The sequence below is a fragment of the Erinaceus europaeus genome, chromosome 5, assembly GCF_950295315.1.
Source record: "Erinaceus europaeus chromosome 5, mEriEur2.1, whole genome shotgun sequence".
In the NCBI taxonomy this organism is placed as follows: Eukaryota; Metazoa; Chordata; class Mammalia; order Eulipotyphla; family Erinaceidae; genus Erinaceus; species Erinaceus europaeus.
Genome location: NC_080166.1, coordinates 1,951,723 through 1,970,881, shown reverse-complemented (window position 1 = coordinate 1,970,881; position 19,159 = coordinate 1,951,723). Strand labels below are relative to the sequence as shown.

At 47.7% G+C, this 19,159-nt stretch overlaps 1 protein-coding gene across 4 annotated transcripts in view; it reads left to right on the top strand.

Moving 5' to 3' along the window:
* The window catches only part of RICTOR (RPTOR independent companion of MTOR complex 2), an 85,729-nt gene that overhangs the window by 13,940 nt on the left and 52,630 nt on the right, over positions 1-19,159 (top strand). Inside the window, exons 3-6 of one of the 4 annotated variants that reach the window (XM_060190976.1) lie at positions 8,466-8,563; positions 11,519-11,583; positions 12,511-12,642; positions 16,875-16,938. In XM_060190976.1, coding sequence (XP_060046959.1) covers positions 8,466-8,563; positions 11,519-11,583; positions 12,511-12,642; positions 16,875-16,938 — 359 coding nt within the window. Of the gene's footprint in view, positions 1-8,465; positions 8,564-11,518; positions 11,584-12,509; positions 12,643-16,856; positions 16,939-19,159 lie in introns of those variants that run through there. The other 3 variants (XM_060190975.1, XM_060190977.1, XM_060190978.1) reach the window with 3 other exon arrangements.

Sequence of the window (19,159 nt, the reverse complement as noted above, 5' to 3'; positions counted from 1 at the left end):
CATTCACATGTCCCTGTATCACTGAGGCCTTCTAATCATTCTGCTCTAGTAACTCAGTCAGGTAGCTTGTGACTGGGCCTGCATACTGGCTTCCTGTTGTGGAGGGCTTTGGGAGACTGAGTCCTTCGCCTGTGGACTGTGAGACCGCCTCTGGCTGGCTGCATGGTTGGTGCGCATCTTGTGCTAAGAATTGCCTGTTAGTGTGGGCAATCCACAGACACTCGTTTTGGCATACCACTTAGTTCCCATCTGGGCGAGCAGCGGTACTTTCCCGGGGGCCAGATTAGACCCCCAGGAGACATCCTAGCCTCTCTCATTGTTCCTATTCTGCAGAGAAAATCTAGGACCTGGAGACAGTGATTTAAACCCAGTGACAGATGAGTGTGGTGTCTATACCTAATGGAATACTACTCAGTTGTTAAAAATGATGAGTCATTTCCTTTGCGTCATCCTGGATGGAACTTGAAGGCATGAAGTGAGACACGTCAAAAAGAGGACAGATGCCATGCGAGCTCACTTATAGGTGGAGTGTAGGAAACAAGACCAAAATGGCAAGCGCAGAGTGAGCTTCGGGCTGGGCAGCTGCACTGGCTGCTGTAGCTGAAGACGCGTCGCCACGCGGGAGGGTTTGGAGCTGTCTGAGGTGCTGCCGCACCGCCACATGGGGCCACCACCCCACAAAATGGAAATCATCGCGACCTCTGTCTGCAAGGCCGGTAGAGCCTGCTTCTCTTCCTCTGGACAGCAGCGTATTCGGTCTTCAGAAAGACCAGGCTTATTTTCATAAGACCATAGCACTGCTCAGCTCTGGCATCTGACTGTTGGGGGTTGAACCTGCGGCCTCGGGCACCAAGGCACACGTAGGCCACCTCTGTGCTGCCTCTCAGCAGCCGCTCTTGTGTGGAAGCCTGAGTAGTGCTGGCGTGCGTGTGCGCTCACTCGCTCGCCCGTGGGTACCTGTGTGTCATGAAGTAGTAAAGCCTGTCAGAAAGAGCAGGTAGCTGGTAAGCAGAGTGTGCAAGGACCTTGTCAGTAGCTCCACCAGCTAGAGCGCACGCCGCTGTGGTCTCCGTCTCTGGGGCAGAGGCTCTGTTCTTTCACAGTGATCGTTTGTGTCGTGACTTTCAAACAGAACACTTCCGTTACAGTAAAGATTCATCGGGACTATACAGATATGGTTGTAACATTTAATAAAGGTTGAAATCCCAGAGTGTCCAGTGATTATAATTTAGTCCTTGCATTCAGTTCTCTAAAACTAAGTTGTCCTGTTTGCAGATTGCCTTTCCATGTAGATCAGAAGACTGACACTGAGACATTGGCATGATGAGCGATTCTGAATAATGGCCATTTCTGTGACATTATCCTTTCTTGTGTATACCGTTATATACTTTGCATTGTATATAAAAGGGATTTGATAAGTCAGCTACAGTCCTACTGTCAATTTTTCTCATACTCGTGCTGTGAACCTGTCCTGTCAGTACCTAATTTTATTGAGAAGAATGGAAAGGTGAGTTTAAGAAAGTATTTCGTATTGCCTTTTAATCAGGCAGCTCTTACCTACTTGCTACAGCAAATATGTGAGTCATCTTTATGAAAAAAGTCTTTGTGATCACTTCACAGATTAATTACCATTTTAAAATAGACCAGAGGGAGCGATTCACAGGGCAAGGTGAACTTAGGTCTGTGACTCTTCTCTAGCCAGTCCACCTTACTGTGGACAACAGTGCGTGACATAGAAGCATTGCCCCCCTCCCCTTGAGAAGTGCGTGCCACTGCCGCCAGCAGCTGAAGTCGGCACCACTGGGCACTGAGTCCTCAGCACCCTCTGCTTCTGCTCATCTCTCCCTGCCCTGGAGTGCTTAGTGCCTCCGAGACTGACGTTAATGGCTGCATGACTGATACATGTGATGGGTGAGTTTGTGCCCTTACACAGTTTGTGGTAAGGGCAGCTTTTTTTTTTCTTTTAATTTTTTATTTATAAAAAGGAAACATTGACAAAACATAGGATAAGAGCGGTATAACTTCTCACAATTCCCACCGCCAGAACTCCGTATCCCCTCCCCTCCCCTGATAGCTTTTCTCTTCTTTATCCCTCTGGGAGTATGGACCCAGGGTCACTGTGGGATGCAGAAGGTGGAAGGTCTGGCTTCTGTAATGGCTTCCCTGCTGAACATGGGCGTTGAATGGTGGATCCATACTCTCAGTCTGACTCTCTCTTTCCCTAGTGGGGCAGGGCTCTGGGGCAGCGGGGCTCCAGGACACATTGGTGGTGTCGTCTGTCCAGGGAAGTCTGGTCACATCCTGTTGGCATCTGGAACCTGGTGGTTGACAAGAGAGTTAACATATAAAGCCAAACAAATTGTTGACCAATCATGGACCTAAGGGCTGGAATTGTGCAGATGAAGAGTTGGGGGGGGGGCGGTCCTTCATTTTGTAGATAGCTAGTAGGGATATTTTAGTTAAATTCTAAGGGGCCTGTGGCTATTCTAGGTCCCCCCCCCTTCTTCTTTTTGCCCCTGAGCCTGAAATCTGATATGTCAGTGGATCCAAGTTATTGTCGGGAGATGATGTCATGGCTGGAAAAAGGACCAGGGAAGAAAGGGACTCCCTAATATGGGAAAGGGGTTTAAAAATTGTTGACTGTAAACTCCATCGATTTGATGTGATCTGGGGCCCATAATTAGCTTAGGAGCCTGTGTGATGTCTGCATCCCTCTCGATCTGAGCTCACATTCTGTGGTCATGAGTAGGAACATTCCAAGCTGCCCCAATATCAACCCATCTTCCTCAGGTGTAGCATAGAGTATGTTGTACAGCCTCCCTTCGGACGATGAAACATTCTTTACCATTGTTGATCCAAGTTGAGGGCAAGGTCCTATGGGGGCCCACAAAGGGGTCTAGTTTGTTGTTCCTGATAGAAATGACCTGTAACAATGGAGGAAGGGATTTATTCGAGTTCTAGGCCCATCAAGTCTGTTTGGGAATCTCAGGACTCCCCGATTAGGGGCCCAGAAGGGCAGTTTTTAAAGCTGACAGAGGATACATTTTTGTTCAGTTTTTTTCTTTTTCCTATTTGTAGGTGTTGCTGCTTCTTCTAGCGTTTGCCCTTCTTCCGTAGCCAGTCAACAGCGTCAGGTTGAGCCTGATGTCAAGTTTCGAGACCTCCTTTGAATCTGGAGAGGTGGCAGTCGTTGACTATGTGGGTCATAGTCTGTCTGTAGCCGCAGGGGCAGTTCGGGTCGTCTCTGGCTCCCCAGCGATGGAACATAGGGGCGCACCGGCCATGGCCTGTTCGATACCGATTGAGGAGGGCCCGATCATAACGTGCTAGGTCAAAGCCGGGTTGACGCTCGCAGGGGTCTGTGATGAGGTGTTTGTTCTTTACCTCAGCTGACTTCCAGCTCTGTTTCCAAGAGACTGGAACAGAGAAGTTCAGTGTAGGCGTAGGGGACCAGATTGGGTGATGAGACGTCAAGCGTTGGACAGGGTGGGCAAAGATCTCCGTGTATATTGGCAGGTCCGGTCGAGCGTAGACGTGGGAAATGAACTTAGATGATGCCGCATCCCGACGAATATCTGGCGGGGTGATGTTGCTGAGAACTGGCAGCCATGGAACCGGGGTGGAACGGATGGTTCCAGAAATGATCCTCATGGAGGAATATAATTTGGAATCGACCAAGTAGACATGGGGGCTACGGAACCATACTGGGGCACAGTATTCTGCAGTGGAATAGCATAATGCCAGAGATGATGATCGTAGTGTGGAAGCACTCGCGCCCCATGAGGAGCTGGCCAGTCTTGCAATGATGTTATTCCTCGCGCCCACCTTTGCTGCAGTTTTTATGAGATGTTCGTGAAATGACGGGGTGCGATCGGGAGTAACGCCAAGATAGACTGGCTGGGCTTCATGCCGGATTCTCGTATCGCCAAGCTGCACATGAAGCTCACGCGAGGCCGAGGCATGGTGTAGATGGAAAACAGATGATACCGTTTTTGCAGTGCTAGGGGGTAGTCGCCATTTTTTACAGTAATCGGATATTTCCTATTTGTAGGTGTTGCTGTTTAAGATCCTCTATATTGTATAAATTTGGTTGAGTCAAGGCAACTATATTGTTAATTGTACTATAGAAATTATTCTGTTTACTAAAGCAAATATTTTTGTATTAGAAATCATACATAACTGTGTGAATTAAACAGATATACACCAAAAGTGATATATAAGTATGTAAATGTAACTTGATTACATACGAGATAATACATGTAAAAACCACAAGGAGATACCACTATACATCTGTCAGAATAGCTGAAATGATATTTAAAAAAATTTTTTTTGCATTATCTTCATTTATTTATTGGACAGAGACAGCCAGAAATCGAGAGGGAGGGGAGACAGAGAGGGAGAGAGTCAGACAGACACCGGCAGCCCTGCTTTACCACCTGCAAAGCTTTCCCCCCTGAATTTGGGAACCAGGGCTGGAACCCAGGTCCTTGAGCACTGTAACATGTGCGCTCAGCCAGGTGCGCCACCACCCGGCCCCTGAAACAGATATTTTACAACAGGATAATATGAAGTGTTGGCCAAGGTGAAAAGACATAGACACTCACACAGTGTTGGCCAAGTAGTCAGTCTCCTTACTGTTTCATATGACCTGGACATGTGCACTGTTGGTTAATGGAGAGCTGAAAACCACATACGATTCTCACAAACTGCGTGGGGCTGTCTGAATGGGCTTAATTTGGCATTTACTTGTAGTCACAGGGATTTTGAGTTGTTGGGGATGATCACAAACGGCTTTCTCTCCAGGTAGTTTTGAACATTCTACCTAAGGGAATCTTGTAAGTCTAGCTCTCCATGTCGGCATGTATTGAAGAAGCCTTTGCACTTCTGACCCACATTTCTAAAATGAGAAAAGACTTTCTCTGTGTTGGATAGGAAAATAAAAGGATGCTGGGCTGGGGGGACCGAACACGGGCTGCTGCTCATGTAGTCCTGCCACTGTCCTCTCAAGACCTGCTTGGAAGAAGTGCTTTAGAGCCGGACGGTGGCGCGCCTGGTTCAGAGCACATAGTACGGAGCGCAAGGACCCGCTCCAGCATCCTGGCTCGAGCCTCGCTCCCCACCTGCAGCGGGCAGGTTGCTTCACAAGTGGTAAAGCAGGTCTGCAGGCGTCTCTATTCCTGAGGTCCTTTATTTCGATAAAGAACAAAGTCAGCCAGTGGGCTTTCCCAGTAACCTTTAGCCATCTTTCAGTGTGCTTCATCATTCCTCATTCATAGAAGGGCCTGTCTTGGTCAGCGAAGAACTGAACAGTGTGCTGGTATGTAGCCTCACCTGAGTTGAAGTTTCCAATTACCCCTCCAGGGGTTGAGAGACAAACGTGGCGAGGATGGAGGCGGCACATCCTAGCCAGGCCGCGGTGGCTTTGGTGGGAGAACAGACCTGCTTGTGATCCTGCGCAGCCCATTTTTGTTACTAGCTCTGGACATTTCCGGATGAGGGATTCGTTCAAACGGCCCAGCCGCCAACGGCAGCCGTTCCAGTTGGGTGCTGGGTTCCGTAGCGGGAGCTGGAAGAGCAGACACCTTTCAGACCCGACCACACTGCAAGCAGAACCGAACCCGCTCAGAATGCTGCTTCCCATGGGGTCTGAGGCCAGTCGGCACGGCGGGACATCTCTGCACACCACCTTGTCAGCAGTCCCCGTTATGTCAGCATTTGCCAGTTGCTTCAAGAAAAGTAGAGTTGAGTGAGGAAATGCGGTCTCCAGCACATTGTGGCTCAGAGGGCTGTGGGGACCTCGCGCTCTCGGGGTGGAACCCAGGCGTCCCGCTACCTGGCAGCCCCGCTCTCCAGGTGCTTGTGGCCTGCGATGCGGCTCGGACTCAGCTCGGACTCTACCATGTCACCGTCGGCCTCCGGGGACCCCCTGACCTGGAGCGCCGCCGAGGCCAGATCGCCAGCAGTTTCTCTGCGACGTGCAGTCGCTTCTTACAAGCCTGCCGCGCGTCCTTCCCTCCACAGAAAGGAATCAGGAAGACGCGGCCAGCTGGCACCTCCCCCGCCCTCAGCTTGTCCTCAGATCTCTAGCACTCAGCCAGAGCTGCTGACTTGTTTTAGAACCAAGCCGTGCCACCTGCCTAATGACACGGCGGCAGCATAGGTGTGAATGACTCCCGCACGGCTCAGAGTGGGCCGGCACCTTTTCATGAGGCTGCAAAAGGGCCTCATGATTTTTCCGAAAAGGATGTGCTGTTCAACTCCACTCCCACTGCTGATTTCTTTTCCCTTTTTCTCTTTCTTAATGTTCGGGAGGACAAAATGCTGACGTCTCTTCTTTAAAAATCAGCAGCTCTTGAGCCGTAGCACTACAACATGGGTCAGACCTGTGGCTCTGTGGCGTGGCCCCTGCGTCTAGAGACAGCTTGGCTGCTGTGTTTCAGTTCTTCACACCCACCACCTGGCCCCTGCAGACTAATTTTTATCTTTTCATAGTCCCTTGGAATTCTAATGAAAACTGATTTCAATGATAATCTGTCTTCATGTCATTTTCATTTATAGAATGAAAATATTGACAAGACCATAGGATAAGAGGGGCACAGTTCCCACCACCAGAACTCCGTATCCCACCCCTCCCCTGACAGCTTTCCTGTTCTTTATCCCTCTGGGAGCATGGACCCAGGGTCACTGTGGGATGCAGAAGGTGGAAGGTCTGGCTTCTGTAATTGCTTCCCCGCTGAACATGGGTGTTGGCAGGTGGATCTATACTCCCAGCCTGCCTCTCTCTTTCCCTAGTGGGGCAGGGCTCTGGGGAAGTGGGGCTCCAGGACACATTGGTGGGGTTGTCTGTCCAGGGAAGTCAGGATGGCATCATGCTAGCATCTGGAACCTGGTGGCTGAAAAAGAGTGAACATACAAAGCCAAACAAATTGTTGACCAATTATTTCAGTTTTAAGATAACCGTTGCCACTGATTATAAAAACATATCCTAGAGCACTTAAAATCAAATTGAATTTTATCAGAATAATCAATAAAGATTGAAGAGGGCTGGTCTAAACTTCTAAGTCCTCTTCTGAGAAGCGGCCGCAGCTGGGCATGTGGAAGCCTCCCCGCGGCTGCAGCGTCCCAGTAGCATGTGAGGCACGGCCGGCAGCGGAGGCGGGAGGCAGGACAGCAGCTGGCGGGTCGCGCAGACCAGGGGAAGCGGCCCTGCAGACGCCCTGCTGGCGGCCGAGGACTTTCTTGGCTTTGTCTCTCTCAAACTGGAATATCAGAGGTTATTCCAGACCTGTCCAGAGCCTGCTTTTCTTTAAAACAAATAGGACGTCAGACGTATTAATTAATTAATCTCATTAATAAATAAATAAAATCTTTAAGAAAAAAGAAAAGAACGTCCGACGAATTGACAGAAGGCTGCTGTGTAAGCTGCCCCAGTGGAGGCGTGGCCGGCAGCCTGCCCCAGTGGCCCTCTGCTGGTGGCACCTAGCGGCGGCCTGCGTCTGCGTTGGCGTCTGCGCTTAGAGGAGGCAGTCAGCAGTGGCTCCGTCCCCTGGATGTCCCCTGGATGCCTCTCGCCGCTCTGGGCACCGCCGGCCCCGTCCGATCCGCGTCTTCACCGTCTCGGCCGGCCATCTCCGCCTGCGCTGTCACTCGTCTGCGGCCCACTTCCCTCGGAGACGTTGTGTAGTTTCCAGACATTGAGTCTGTGTGCCTTTGTTCTGCGCCTTTTATGCCTCTTGAGTTGTTAATCTAGAGGCTACAGTTATACAAAGCGATACTGTCACATCTGGGTCGATTCTGGGCCATTTTCTCTCAGTCGATTGGTTTTCAGCTTGTTAGGGGCCACGAGAGAGATATCTTCTCTGCACGCCTGTCGGTCCGTGCATCTAGCTGTCGAAGCCTCTGAACTTCGGTTTGAAGCGCACTTTAGTCATGAGGCAGTCCGGTCCTCTCAGATCTTGCTCGGAGATTTGTTGAGTGGCGTCAGAGAAGTGCTGAGGCCGTGATGCTCACCGCAGAGCCGAGACGCCGCTGCCCGAGTGCTGTCAACACAGGGACTCTTCCCTCGAGGCTCTTCAAGGCCTCAGTCGCTGCCGGTTCTTCCCGCGCCCTGCTCCCTCTAGCCGGGGGTGTGTGTGGCCGAGCTTGCTGCTCTCGTCTCTGAGAGATCGGCGTTCCTGACTGCCTCCCCCCAGCGTCTTCAGCACTGATGCGCATCCTGCGCAGCCTCTGTGTTGTGGTTGAGGGGACTGCTACTAGTGTCTCCGGCCAGCTAGCTCCCCAGACATGTCGGTCGGGACGCGGACACTTAGGATGCAGCGCCTCCGTGCGGACACACGCGGACGCGGACCTTGGGCTGGGTGGGCGCCTTCAGGGGCCCGGGTCGTGGTGTAGTCGGGGTGCTCGCCCTGCGCTTGTCCAGCTCGCCGTCCTGCACGCCGCGTTGACCCGCTCTGTCTCTGCTCTAGAGCCTTCTGATAACTTGCGGGAGATCCTCCAGAACCTCGCCAAACTGCAAGGAGTCTCAAACATGAGGAAGCTTGGCCATCTCAATAACTTCACGAAGGTGAGTTACCCGAGTATTTAGTAACCGGTACTCGGCTCGCTGTTCCTTGAGTCTCTCGTCTGAATAACTTCACGAAGGTGAGTTACCCGAGTATTTAGTAACTGGTACTCGGCTCGTTGTTCCTTGAGTCTCTCCGATCTTCTTAGTGACCGTTGACAAACACTCTGGAACCCACCCGCCATCAGCCCGCTGCTCATGTGTTTTGCCATGTGTTTTCAGTCCAGAGGTGTATTTGGGGAGCAGAAAGATTTATGCTTGGCACAGAAAACGGGGTACGGGGTAGGCTCAGAAAAGAATAGCAAGTGGGATACATTTATCAATTTATTTTTTATAGAGTAAAACTTAGAAATTCTCCAACATCACCAAGAAGAATGCTATAAAATAAAGTTAAAACGAATTTTACTACCAGATTAAATTATAATAATTATTTTTGGGAGGGATTCATGTTTTACCCCCCCCCCCCGGTGATAAATAACAGTAGTTTGTACATGCATAACATTTCCCAATTTTCTGCATAACAATACAACCCCCACTGGGTCCTCTGCCCTCCTGTTCCAGGACCTGAGCCCTCCTGCACACGCACCCCAGAGTCTTTTACTCTAGTGCAGTACACCAACTCAGTTATAATTATCAACTAGCTGTTTACTCTTCTCTTTATTTCCCAAACAAGATATGCATTTTTCCTTTTCTTTTATTGCGATTTGTTACTGGTTAGTGTTTTACTGAGCTTAGTTTCACAAGAATTAAATGGGACTTGCTTTTGTCCCCCTTTCTCGCAGAAGTTGACACAGAGTTAAGAGTTTGATTAAAGGGACATTACACTGGGGAAACTGCATTTCAGAAATGTGTCTTTGTTGTACTAGCCACACTCCTTAGATTAAGTTGACACAGTGGACAAGGGGGCTAGAGTGTCCCACAGAGTGAGCTCCAAATCAGTTTCGTGGTGGGATCCTCCAGCCACGTGGATGTGACCCCAGCTGCCTGCCTGCTGGCATCAGTGCACTGGATAAAGGAAGCAGTGTGTCACCGGGCGGCTGATGGGTGCTGTCTCAGTGTTCTGCTTAAGACTGACGGCACGCTCATCAGCTAACGGCATAGTTTTAAAGAGGCCAGTGTCTTAGCTCGCTGCTGTCCTAAGGCTTCTCTTTGCCTATATTTAATCTTATGATTTGTATGAACATTGCCAAAAGTATGTGTTTTTAAAAATCCAAGCTGCGGTAGGCTACACAGGGAACTCTAAATAGCACAGCGGCTGTTATAAAGGAAGACTGGTAAGAGGGCCGACTTCTCATGGCCCTTCCTGTTCACCACCTCCCTGCCTGGAAAAAATAATAGTCTCTATTGTCTCAAGTATCTTTCCCTAATTGGGAGAGCTCTAAGTATGTGTGTCTGCAGATGTGTACACATGTGGTAGCAGCTTTCACTGAGCTGTGAAAGGTCAGTGAGCTAAACAGAAGTGTTCAATGCAGTGCTCGGCTTATCCTGCATGATGTATGTACATGTAATAGGCCTTCTGTGATATCATCAATACATTGATTGATGCCGTGTTTTTCTACTTATTAATATATCAGAATCCTCTCTCTGTGTCTTTTTTTTTTTTTTTTAAGGAACAAAGAAAGATACAAACCTGTACTTTTAGAAAAAGCTTTGTTCACTTGTTTATTGAGTCAGGGAAGAACCAGAGCATCGCTCTGGCAGATGCAATGCCAGGAATTGAACTTGCCGGGTTTTGCCCATTGTACCAGCCCTGGGCCTATTCAGAGACTCTTCTTTTAGAGGTGTAGACTGAGCACCTACTTCCTTCCTACCTACTTACCTACCTACCTACCGACATACCTACGTATCTTGCTGAGAACCGGAGCATCCCTGGCACATGAGATTCTGGTTCTGGGGCTTAAGCTCAGCCCTCATGCTGTAGTCAGACACTTTACCCAGTGCATCACCTAGGCCGTGGGTCTGTTTCTCTTCATATGAGTATGTGGACATACTGACATGCATACTTGGACAAACAGACACCAACATTTATATATACACATTTGGGTACTTGCATGTACTCTGATTTATTTAACCATTTCACCAGTGTTTTTCCTACTTTTATCTGTTTATATTGTCTTAATAGAAGAACAATGATTTATGAGACAGTGTTGTCACATAGATATAATTTCTCATCTTTTTTCTTTTTAGCTTCTTTTTTTGGGGATTAATGTTATACAGTAGTTTGTACATGCACAACATTTCCCAGTTTCCCACATCACAATTCAGCCCCCACTAGGTCCTCCTCTGCCATCATGTTCCAGGACCTGAACCCCCCCCCCCCACCCCAGAATCTTTTACTTGGGTGCAATACACCAACTCCAGTCCAAGTTCTGCTGTGTGTTTTCCCTTTCCGATCTTATTTCTCAACTTTTGTCTGTGAGTGAGATCATCCCATAGTCGTCCTTCCTTTCTGGATGATCTCACTCAACATGATTCCTTCAAGCTCCATCCAAGGTGAGGTAAAGAAGATGGAAGTCACCATTTTTCATAGCTGAGTAGTATTCCACTGTGTATATATACCTCTCATCTTTTTTTCTGTAAGTAGAATTGTGCATACCGTTCCCACGAGTCCAGGCCCTTCTCTGCAGAGTGCAGTGGGCCCCCAGTGCCCACTCAGTCACTCCACCCTCCTCTCTCACATGCTTGACCTGCTCTCGGCCTTCTTACGGCAGACCAAGCCCAACCCAAGTGTCACCTTGTGCCTGTTTCTTCGTATGTTTTAATGATGCTGTAGCTCTTTTGTACATTTGTGTGCTAAGTAGTCTGCGTTCAGAGTGCATTTTGAACACTGTTACCAGAACTTTTGTACTAAATTTAAAGTTTGGGTAAAGAATTTTCAGTCTAGCAAAGTGATGTCTACAAGTAGGTCAAGTTGCATATCACTCACGTATACACAGAGTTGTTTTGCCTTTCTGACAGCTTCTTTGTGACATTGGCCACAGTGAAGAGAAACTGGGCTTCAGCTATGAGGACATCATCATTTGGTGAGTATAGCTCAGCGCTCTCCCTGGCCTGCCTGGCTCTTAGGGATTTGAACCTTAACAGATCGGTTAGCATTCCCATTTGTTCTCCTAGAGGAGTTTTTTGGGATTTAGGAAAATTCAGGGCCTCCAGTGTTTTAAGTTATTATCCTGCTATTCACACTGTTACTTTGTACTTATTAAATGTACACATCTAGAAAGCTAGTGTTGAAATATACCTGGAGTTTTCTAATTTAAGCTTTTAAACTAAATTTGAAACTCACAGAATAAAAGCTCAGTAGAAAAAGCCTCCAGGGTCCTGTCCAGGTTTTCCTAAGGTAGCTTATGCTAGTGGCGGCCGCCGCGCCTTTGCCCAGCGGTAGAGACGCGACACTGTTACCTTGTGGCTGCTTTTTCAGCGCACTTGGGAACTACAGCACCTACCTGCTGTCATTCTCAAACAGTTCTCGTCGGTTAAAAAAAGTCAGGGACTCTTTAATAGGAGTGGGTCAGGTATGCAGCCAGAGGGAGTAGATTGGAGAGGTAAATGTGACATGACTTGGAGCAGAAAAAAAGCATATTTAGTTGCCCACTGTTGAAGAAAAATAAACTATAGAGGGTTGAACAAAACAGAACTTGACTGGTAAGAATGAATCGAGGAAGCAGGGATGAAATCTGCCTAACATTCATGTAGTTCCATGGCTCACAATCAGGGTTTGTTTTTTACGCTGGTGACACTTTTTATTAAGTTTCCAGAAGTATGAACAGGCCTGTGCAGGGCTCGACGACTGGGCCACCAAGGAGAGGAAGCCAGGACGTCAGAGGGAGGGATGTGAACAGTTGTCAGAAACTTGAAAAGACGTGTACTTTCATCTTTCAGCTGAAGGAGATTTTAGGGCTGTAGCTTGTTGCTTACTTGAAACTCACCCAGTGAAACGTTGATTCCCACAGTTTGCGGCTATCTTTACTAAATGAAGCAAAAGAAGTCCGAGCAGCGGGGCTCCGAGCTCTTAGACATCTCATCCAGGATTCCAGTATCTTGCAGAAGGTGCTAAAATTGAAAGTGGACTATTTAATAGCTAGGTAATTATCCTAAAACTGTCTGTGTTTGGAAAATTACTAAGTTTTAGCATACCTCTCATAGAGTCAGAGTTCTGTTATGAAGCCTGGTAATTTTTACTGATATCTCTAAGTACACGGGGTTAACCCATGTGCTCTCTGTTCTTGAACATCGACATTTGGAAGTATCAGTAGTCACTTTTTCTTTCTTTAGTGTTATTTGTGTTATTTATCCATGTTGACCCCCCCCACCCAAGGGAAAAAAAAAAAAAAGCCCACTGGAGCCTTGTTTAGCTCTGGCTGATGGTTGTGCCGGGGGGGACTGAACCTGGGAACTGAACTCAGAGCCTCAGGCAAGAAAGTCATTTTGCAGAACCGCTGTGCCGTGTCCTCAGCTCCAAGCTGGTCTTTAAATGTAGTGCATCGTGCTGTGAATGGACTGCAGTCGACACCACTCTGTTGATGGCTTTTCTGGGTTGCCGGCAGTGCCTGGCAGTGTTTTGCATAGTCGCTCGTGCTGGTGGCCTGTGCTTTAGTTTCCTTCTGCTCGACACACGAGAGCAGAGCTGTCCTAAGGCAGAGACAGATGCTGGGCATAGGCACTTCTGGCCGCTGCTGTTGGTCTTCAGGCTGTTCACACTCCTGCTAGCAGGATCTGGGAAGCTCCTGTCCTCCTCAGCACTTCTGTGCTCTTCCTTTAGTTACAGCCATGCAGCCCCACTTTGCACGTTAGTGCTCACTGTGCAGTTGGCGTGCACGTCCTGGTACGCAATGGCACAGGCATTTCATGGGTTCTGCTCGCCGGAGCGTCTGTGTGTCCATCCCGTTGTGCAGGGATTCTCGTGTTCCCGAGCTCCCACAGGACTGCCCCCTGCCAGTCTGCGCTACCTCTTCACTGCTTCCTGATAGCTTTGCTTCTGGTCTCTTTGGAAGACACTGTCCTTGTTGTCCTAGGAAGTGTTGCTCCTTTGTACCTTTACCTAGGTGTCCAGTCAGCGTTTTTAAAGCACTTATGGATAACCAGTGACTGTTAGCAGCATTCAAAGGACTTCCCTTTGCTTGGCGATTAATGTCTGCTTTGTTGTAAATCATGTAAATGATGGTGTGGATATATTTTTCTGTTCTCTACTAGTTGACCCTCCCCCCCTTTTTTTTCTTTTACCTCCAGGGTTATTGCTGGGGCTCGGTGCCTGTACGGGGAATCCACTGCTTCTGGCGGCCACCTTTTTATTTTTGGATGGGACAGAGAGAAATTGAGAGGGGTGTGGGAGAGAAGGAGAGAGATACCTACAGACGTGCTTCACCGCATGTGAAGCCACCCCCCCATGCAGGTGGGAAGCCGGGGGCTTGAACCAGGATCCTTGCGCTGGTCCTTGCGCTTAACCTGGTGCACCATTGCCTGGCCCATGTTGGCTTCCCTATTCTTGAGTTACTTTCTCATTTTAAAAATCCTTACTTTGTACAAAAATGTTAAATTCTTCTAGTATTGTTTACGATGAACTCATTTCAACTACTGAATCTTACTTTAGTTGTACCTTGCTCTTTAAAATCAAGCCCCTTCTCTTTTTTGTTGTCTAGAGCCTTGTGCATGGATAATACACTGCTCTCAACTTTAAAAAAAAAAAATCCTTACCGTTTTGTGAAAAGCAGCATTACCTGATAAAGGAAGTCTTCCAGCTTTCTGCCGAGAGACTCTCAGCCCCGTTTATTCTTGCACTTCCATATGGATTTCATCCTTTTTTAAATTCTTTTTTTTTATTACTATTTTTATTGGATAGAGACAGCCAGACATTGAGGGGGAGGGGGTAATAGAGAACAAGAGAGACAGAGAGACACCTGCAGCACTGCTTCATCGCTCATGAAGCTTTCCCCCTGCAGGTGGGGACTGGGGCCTCGAACCCGGGTCCTCACGCACCGTAGCATGTGTGCTCAGCCAGGTGCGCCTGTACCTGGCCATCCATGTGGATTTTTGAGCAGAGTGTCCACTTGTACAGTTTTGGTGGTTTTCTAGGTGATTCTAGGTGAAGCGGGTTAGTGTGAGTGAATTGAGATTTTAATAGTTGCTGGACTTTTAGTTTCAACATTTTCTGTAGATTTCTTACATGTTTGTTAATTTTATCTTACTAATGTCTATGATTATATTCATGCAGTTTATATGTATGTATGTATGTATTTATTTGCCTCCAGGATTATCACTGGGGCTTGGTGCTTGTACTACAAATCCACCCTCCTGGTGGTCGTTCCCTCCCACTTTTTTCTTTCCCATTTTATTTGATAGGACAGAGAGGAATTGAGAGGGAGAAAGATAGACAGCTGCAGACCTGCTTCGAGCTGGGCTTGAACCCCGTTCTTGTACGTGGCGCGTTTAACTGGCCAGGTGCGCCACCTCCTGGCCCCCTTTGATGTAACTTAAAAAAATTTTTTTTTATTATCTTTATTTATTGGATAGAGAAAGCCAGAAGTCAAGAGAGACGGACTACAGAGAGGGAGAGAGACAGACACCTGCAGCCCTGCTTCACCAATTGGAAAGCTTTCCCCCTGCAGGTGGGGACCGGGGGCTCGAACCCAGGTCCTTGCGCACTGTAATGTGTGCGCTCAGCCAGGTGCGCCACCGTCCAGCCCCCTGATGCAACTTTTAGTAAAACGTTTTCTCTATTTTTTTGCTATTAACATAGAGAAAAGTGCAGATTTTTATATTGATCTTTTTAAACTCATACCCTGGCCAATTTTGCCTTTCAGTTTTGATTGTTTTTATGGCCAATATCCTAGAGTTTTAAGCACATGGAATTTTATTGCAACTGAGGACTATTTTATCTTTTTTTTTACTCAGTCTTTCTCTTTGATTTTCTTGCTTTATTGTACTGACGAGGAATGGCCATAGTGAACAACAGACAGCAAGAGCAGCCAGCGTTTTAAATGATCGCCCCGCTGTTCTTATGTTAGCTTGCGAGGAGGGGAGAGGGAGGCGGGCGGGCGCCTGGAGAAGAGCGCGCTGCCGGCAGATGTGCTCTTGCTTCCCGGCGTCCTCGTCCTTGTCCTCTTCTACTTTTTTACCAGAGCACTGCTCATCTCTAGCTTCTGGTGGTACAAGGGATCAGGCACCAGAGTCTCTTTGCAGAACCGTTATGCTGTCTACCCCCACACCCATGTCTTCTACATCCTGGTATTTCCCTCTTAAAGACACTTTGGCACCGCCCCCCGCCCCCCCCCCCCCATTCATTCAGTGTAGCCAGCTCATCCTTCCGCTCCCGGAACTAAGGGTCGACAGGTGCCAGGTATAAACCGCATAGGGTGTGCTGACTGCTTCTCTTTCCAGAAAATGTTCTTCGTTACTGGTTTTACGGGTGCTTTAAAGGTTTTTGGTCCAATCTTATAGTTGCTTTTGGCAGGAGGGTTGGTTGATCCAATTATTGATATAGTGGTTCGATATAGAAGTCTGTGTCTACTTACTTTTAAACATTGCTGTAGATTAATTGTATGTAAGAAAACAATGCTTTTTGATTATAATTGGTCTACTGCCTTGACATAAGTAAACTTTAATTGCTTTACATTATAAATCAGACTCTGTAGGAATTGTATGATTTAGGGCCGGAGACATAGCTCCCAGGCACGTCGAGGGAAGGCTGTGGAGACAGGTGCCCTAGTCGGTGCGGACCCTCCCTCTTGAAGTGAAAGAGAAAGATAGCCTGGGAGTGGTTAGAACATATACGCACAAGATCCCAGCTCTGCAGAAGCAAAAACAACCAAACAAACAGAGCCAAAATTTTATAAGTTTTGTAGAGAAACGTCAAATGTCATTTAATTGAGCTTTAATAAATGTGGATCAGAATTAAATTATACACGGTAAAAATAGAATTAGTATTATTAATACATAGTTACTCTTAAATTTAGACCCTGATGAAAATCACAAGCTAAAAAATAGCCTTGGAGTAATTTCCCTTACTTTCTATGAAACATTTGAATTTTATCAGTTTGGTGAATTTTTCTGAATTTGTTATTTTACTATGCTTATTTCTGTGTGTTTATGCCTACATAGTCCTTTAAATTATTTATTTGTATTCTCTCATGGAGTCTTAAATGAAATAACTTGAAATGTTATAGTAAATCTCTAGGAAACTGTCCATTGATACTGAAATAACGTGTTAAATTTTAAAGTACATGTTAACATTGTGAAGATTGTTCTGATCTGGTGATATGATACAAGAGTGTCTTTGATAATATTTTTATCAGTAATTCAGTTTTTGCCTGTTACTTAGGTGCATTGACATACAGCAGAGCAACGAGGTCGAGAGGACACAGGCTCTCCGATTAGTGCGAAAGGTATGCTCAGCGAGCCTGGCGGCGGCACACGCACAGTCTTCACGCTCACGTTGATATGCTTTGAGATTTACACTGCTTTGTGAACTGTACTGAAATTTAACGACTCATAAACTTAATGAACTTGTTAAGTATATGTGATTTAAATAGAGCTGTGAAATTTCAAAGTAAGCATCGTTATTTTGTGTACCTTGTGTGATTGAACGTAACCAGGGCATTGTTTTTATACAGTGCTTATTGTATAGAATATACATATTCTGCTCGGCATGTGAATGAAACGGTTGCTGTGATGGAGAATTCCTTGCCCCCGCCTTCCTGGTTGAATGCTTATAGTTGGGGCTGTTAAGCGAGGCCACAAATAGCTGAGTTAAGCTGTTTTGAAGATGGATTTGGATATAATCCATAGGGACTTTGAATGGAGAGTTCAGGCCACTATATAGGATGAAATTTCATATTCTGTTACCATGTTCATGAGCCCAAATTTGAGCCTCCACTCCCCACCAGCAGGGGGGAGACTTCTGCAGGTGTCTCTCTTTGTCTCTCCCTATCTCCTCCCCCTCTCAGTTTATTTCTGTCCTGTGTAGAAAGAGAAAGAAAGAAAGAAAGAAAGAAAGAAAGAAAGAAAGAAAGAAAGAAAGAAAGAAAGAAAAGCCTCTGGGAGTTGTGGATTTGTCCTGCAGCATTGAGCCCCAGCGATAACCTTGGTGGCAGTAAAAGGAACGGCAGACAGAGACAGACCCGCTTCACTGCTTGTGAAGCGCCCTGCAGATGTGGCTGGGGCCTGGACCTGGCTCCCTGAGCACCTGCTCCCCGACAGCTGGGTCACTTCAGTAGAGCGCGTTCTGTGAGCTTTCTCCCGTGGGCTATGCGTCTGTTACTGATGAGAGTCTCCGTGCACGGGCTTTGAGACCTTCTTTGCACACATTCCCATGGATAATAGTCAATTTCTTTGTGTAGATTTTTTTGAAGAAGAAAAGTGATGACATTTTTCAAATTTTCATTTATAGATCTTTGTTTTGTCTTGTCTAGAGCAGGACACTTGAAATCCCTTGCATAGAATTTTTTCCTAAGCCCTTCCAGTCACCTGGTCAGATAGCTCCTTACTCCTACACGAAGAGACTCCTCCAGTGAAGATGGGCTTGCCGACGGCAGGTCTGGCTGTGAGCACAGGTCTCCAGTCCTGGAGGCCGTCTCCTTTCTGCACTTGTTAATGCGCTCTGCTGTTGGGAGATTTGCTTAGAAGCCCAGTGACGGTTTGATAGTCAGTGATGAGCTGATGTCGTAAGAACCGAGCACTTTCTGACCCCGAGGAGGACTGGGTTCTGCTACCCCCCTCCCCCACCACCGGTCTTCTGCTGTAGTTTATCAGTCCAGGAACTGATCTGGGACCAAAGCGCTGGCTGCTGTGCTGGCTGCTGTGCTGGCTGCTGTGCTGTCTGCTGTGCTGTCTGTGCTGTCTGTGCTGTGCTGTGCTGTGCTGTGCTGTGCTGTCTGTGCTGTCTGTGCTGTGCTGTCTGTGTTGTGCTGTCTGTGCTGTCTGTGCTGTGCTGTCTGCTGTGCTGTGCTGTCTGTGCTGTGCTGTCTGTGTTGTGCTGTCTGTGCTGTGCTGTCTGTGCTGTGCTGTCTGTGTTGTGCTGTCTGTGCTGTCTGTGCTGTCTGTGCTGTGCTGTCTGCTGTGCTGTCTGTGCTGTGCTGTCTGCTGTGCTGTCTCTGCTGTGCTGTCTGTGCTGTGCTGTCTGTGCTGTGCTGTCTGTGCTGTGCTGTCTGTGCTGGGCTGTGCTGGGCTGTGCTGTGCTGTCTGTGCTGTGCTGTGCTGTCTGTGCTGTGCTGTCTGTGCTGTGCTGTCTGTGTTGTCTGTGCTATGTTGTGCTGTGCTGTGCTGTGCTGTCCTGTGCTGTGCTGGCTGCTGTGATGCTGGGCCGCGGAGGTGCTCAGTAATGGTCGGAGATGCTTTTGCTGCAGCTGAGCTTAGAGTCTCAGAGACGTTCCAGCTTTTTCAGCAGCTAATTTGTAGTGGGCTGCCGGGGGGCAGAGCCAACCCTTTTTTCCTTTTTTAATTTCTTTATTGGAGGATGAATGGTTTACAGTCGACAGTAAAATACAACAGTGTGTACACGCATAACAGTCCCGTTTCCGTGTTAACGATTCACCCCCACTAGGCCCTCTGCCATCCTGTTCCAGAACATGAGGCCCCCACCCCCACCAGAGTGGTTTACACCAGCTC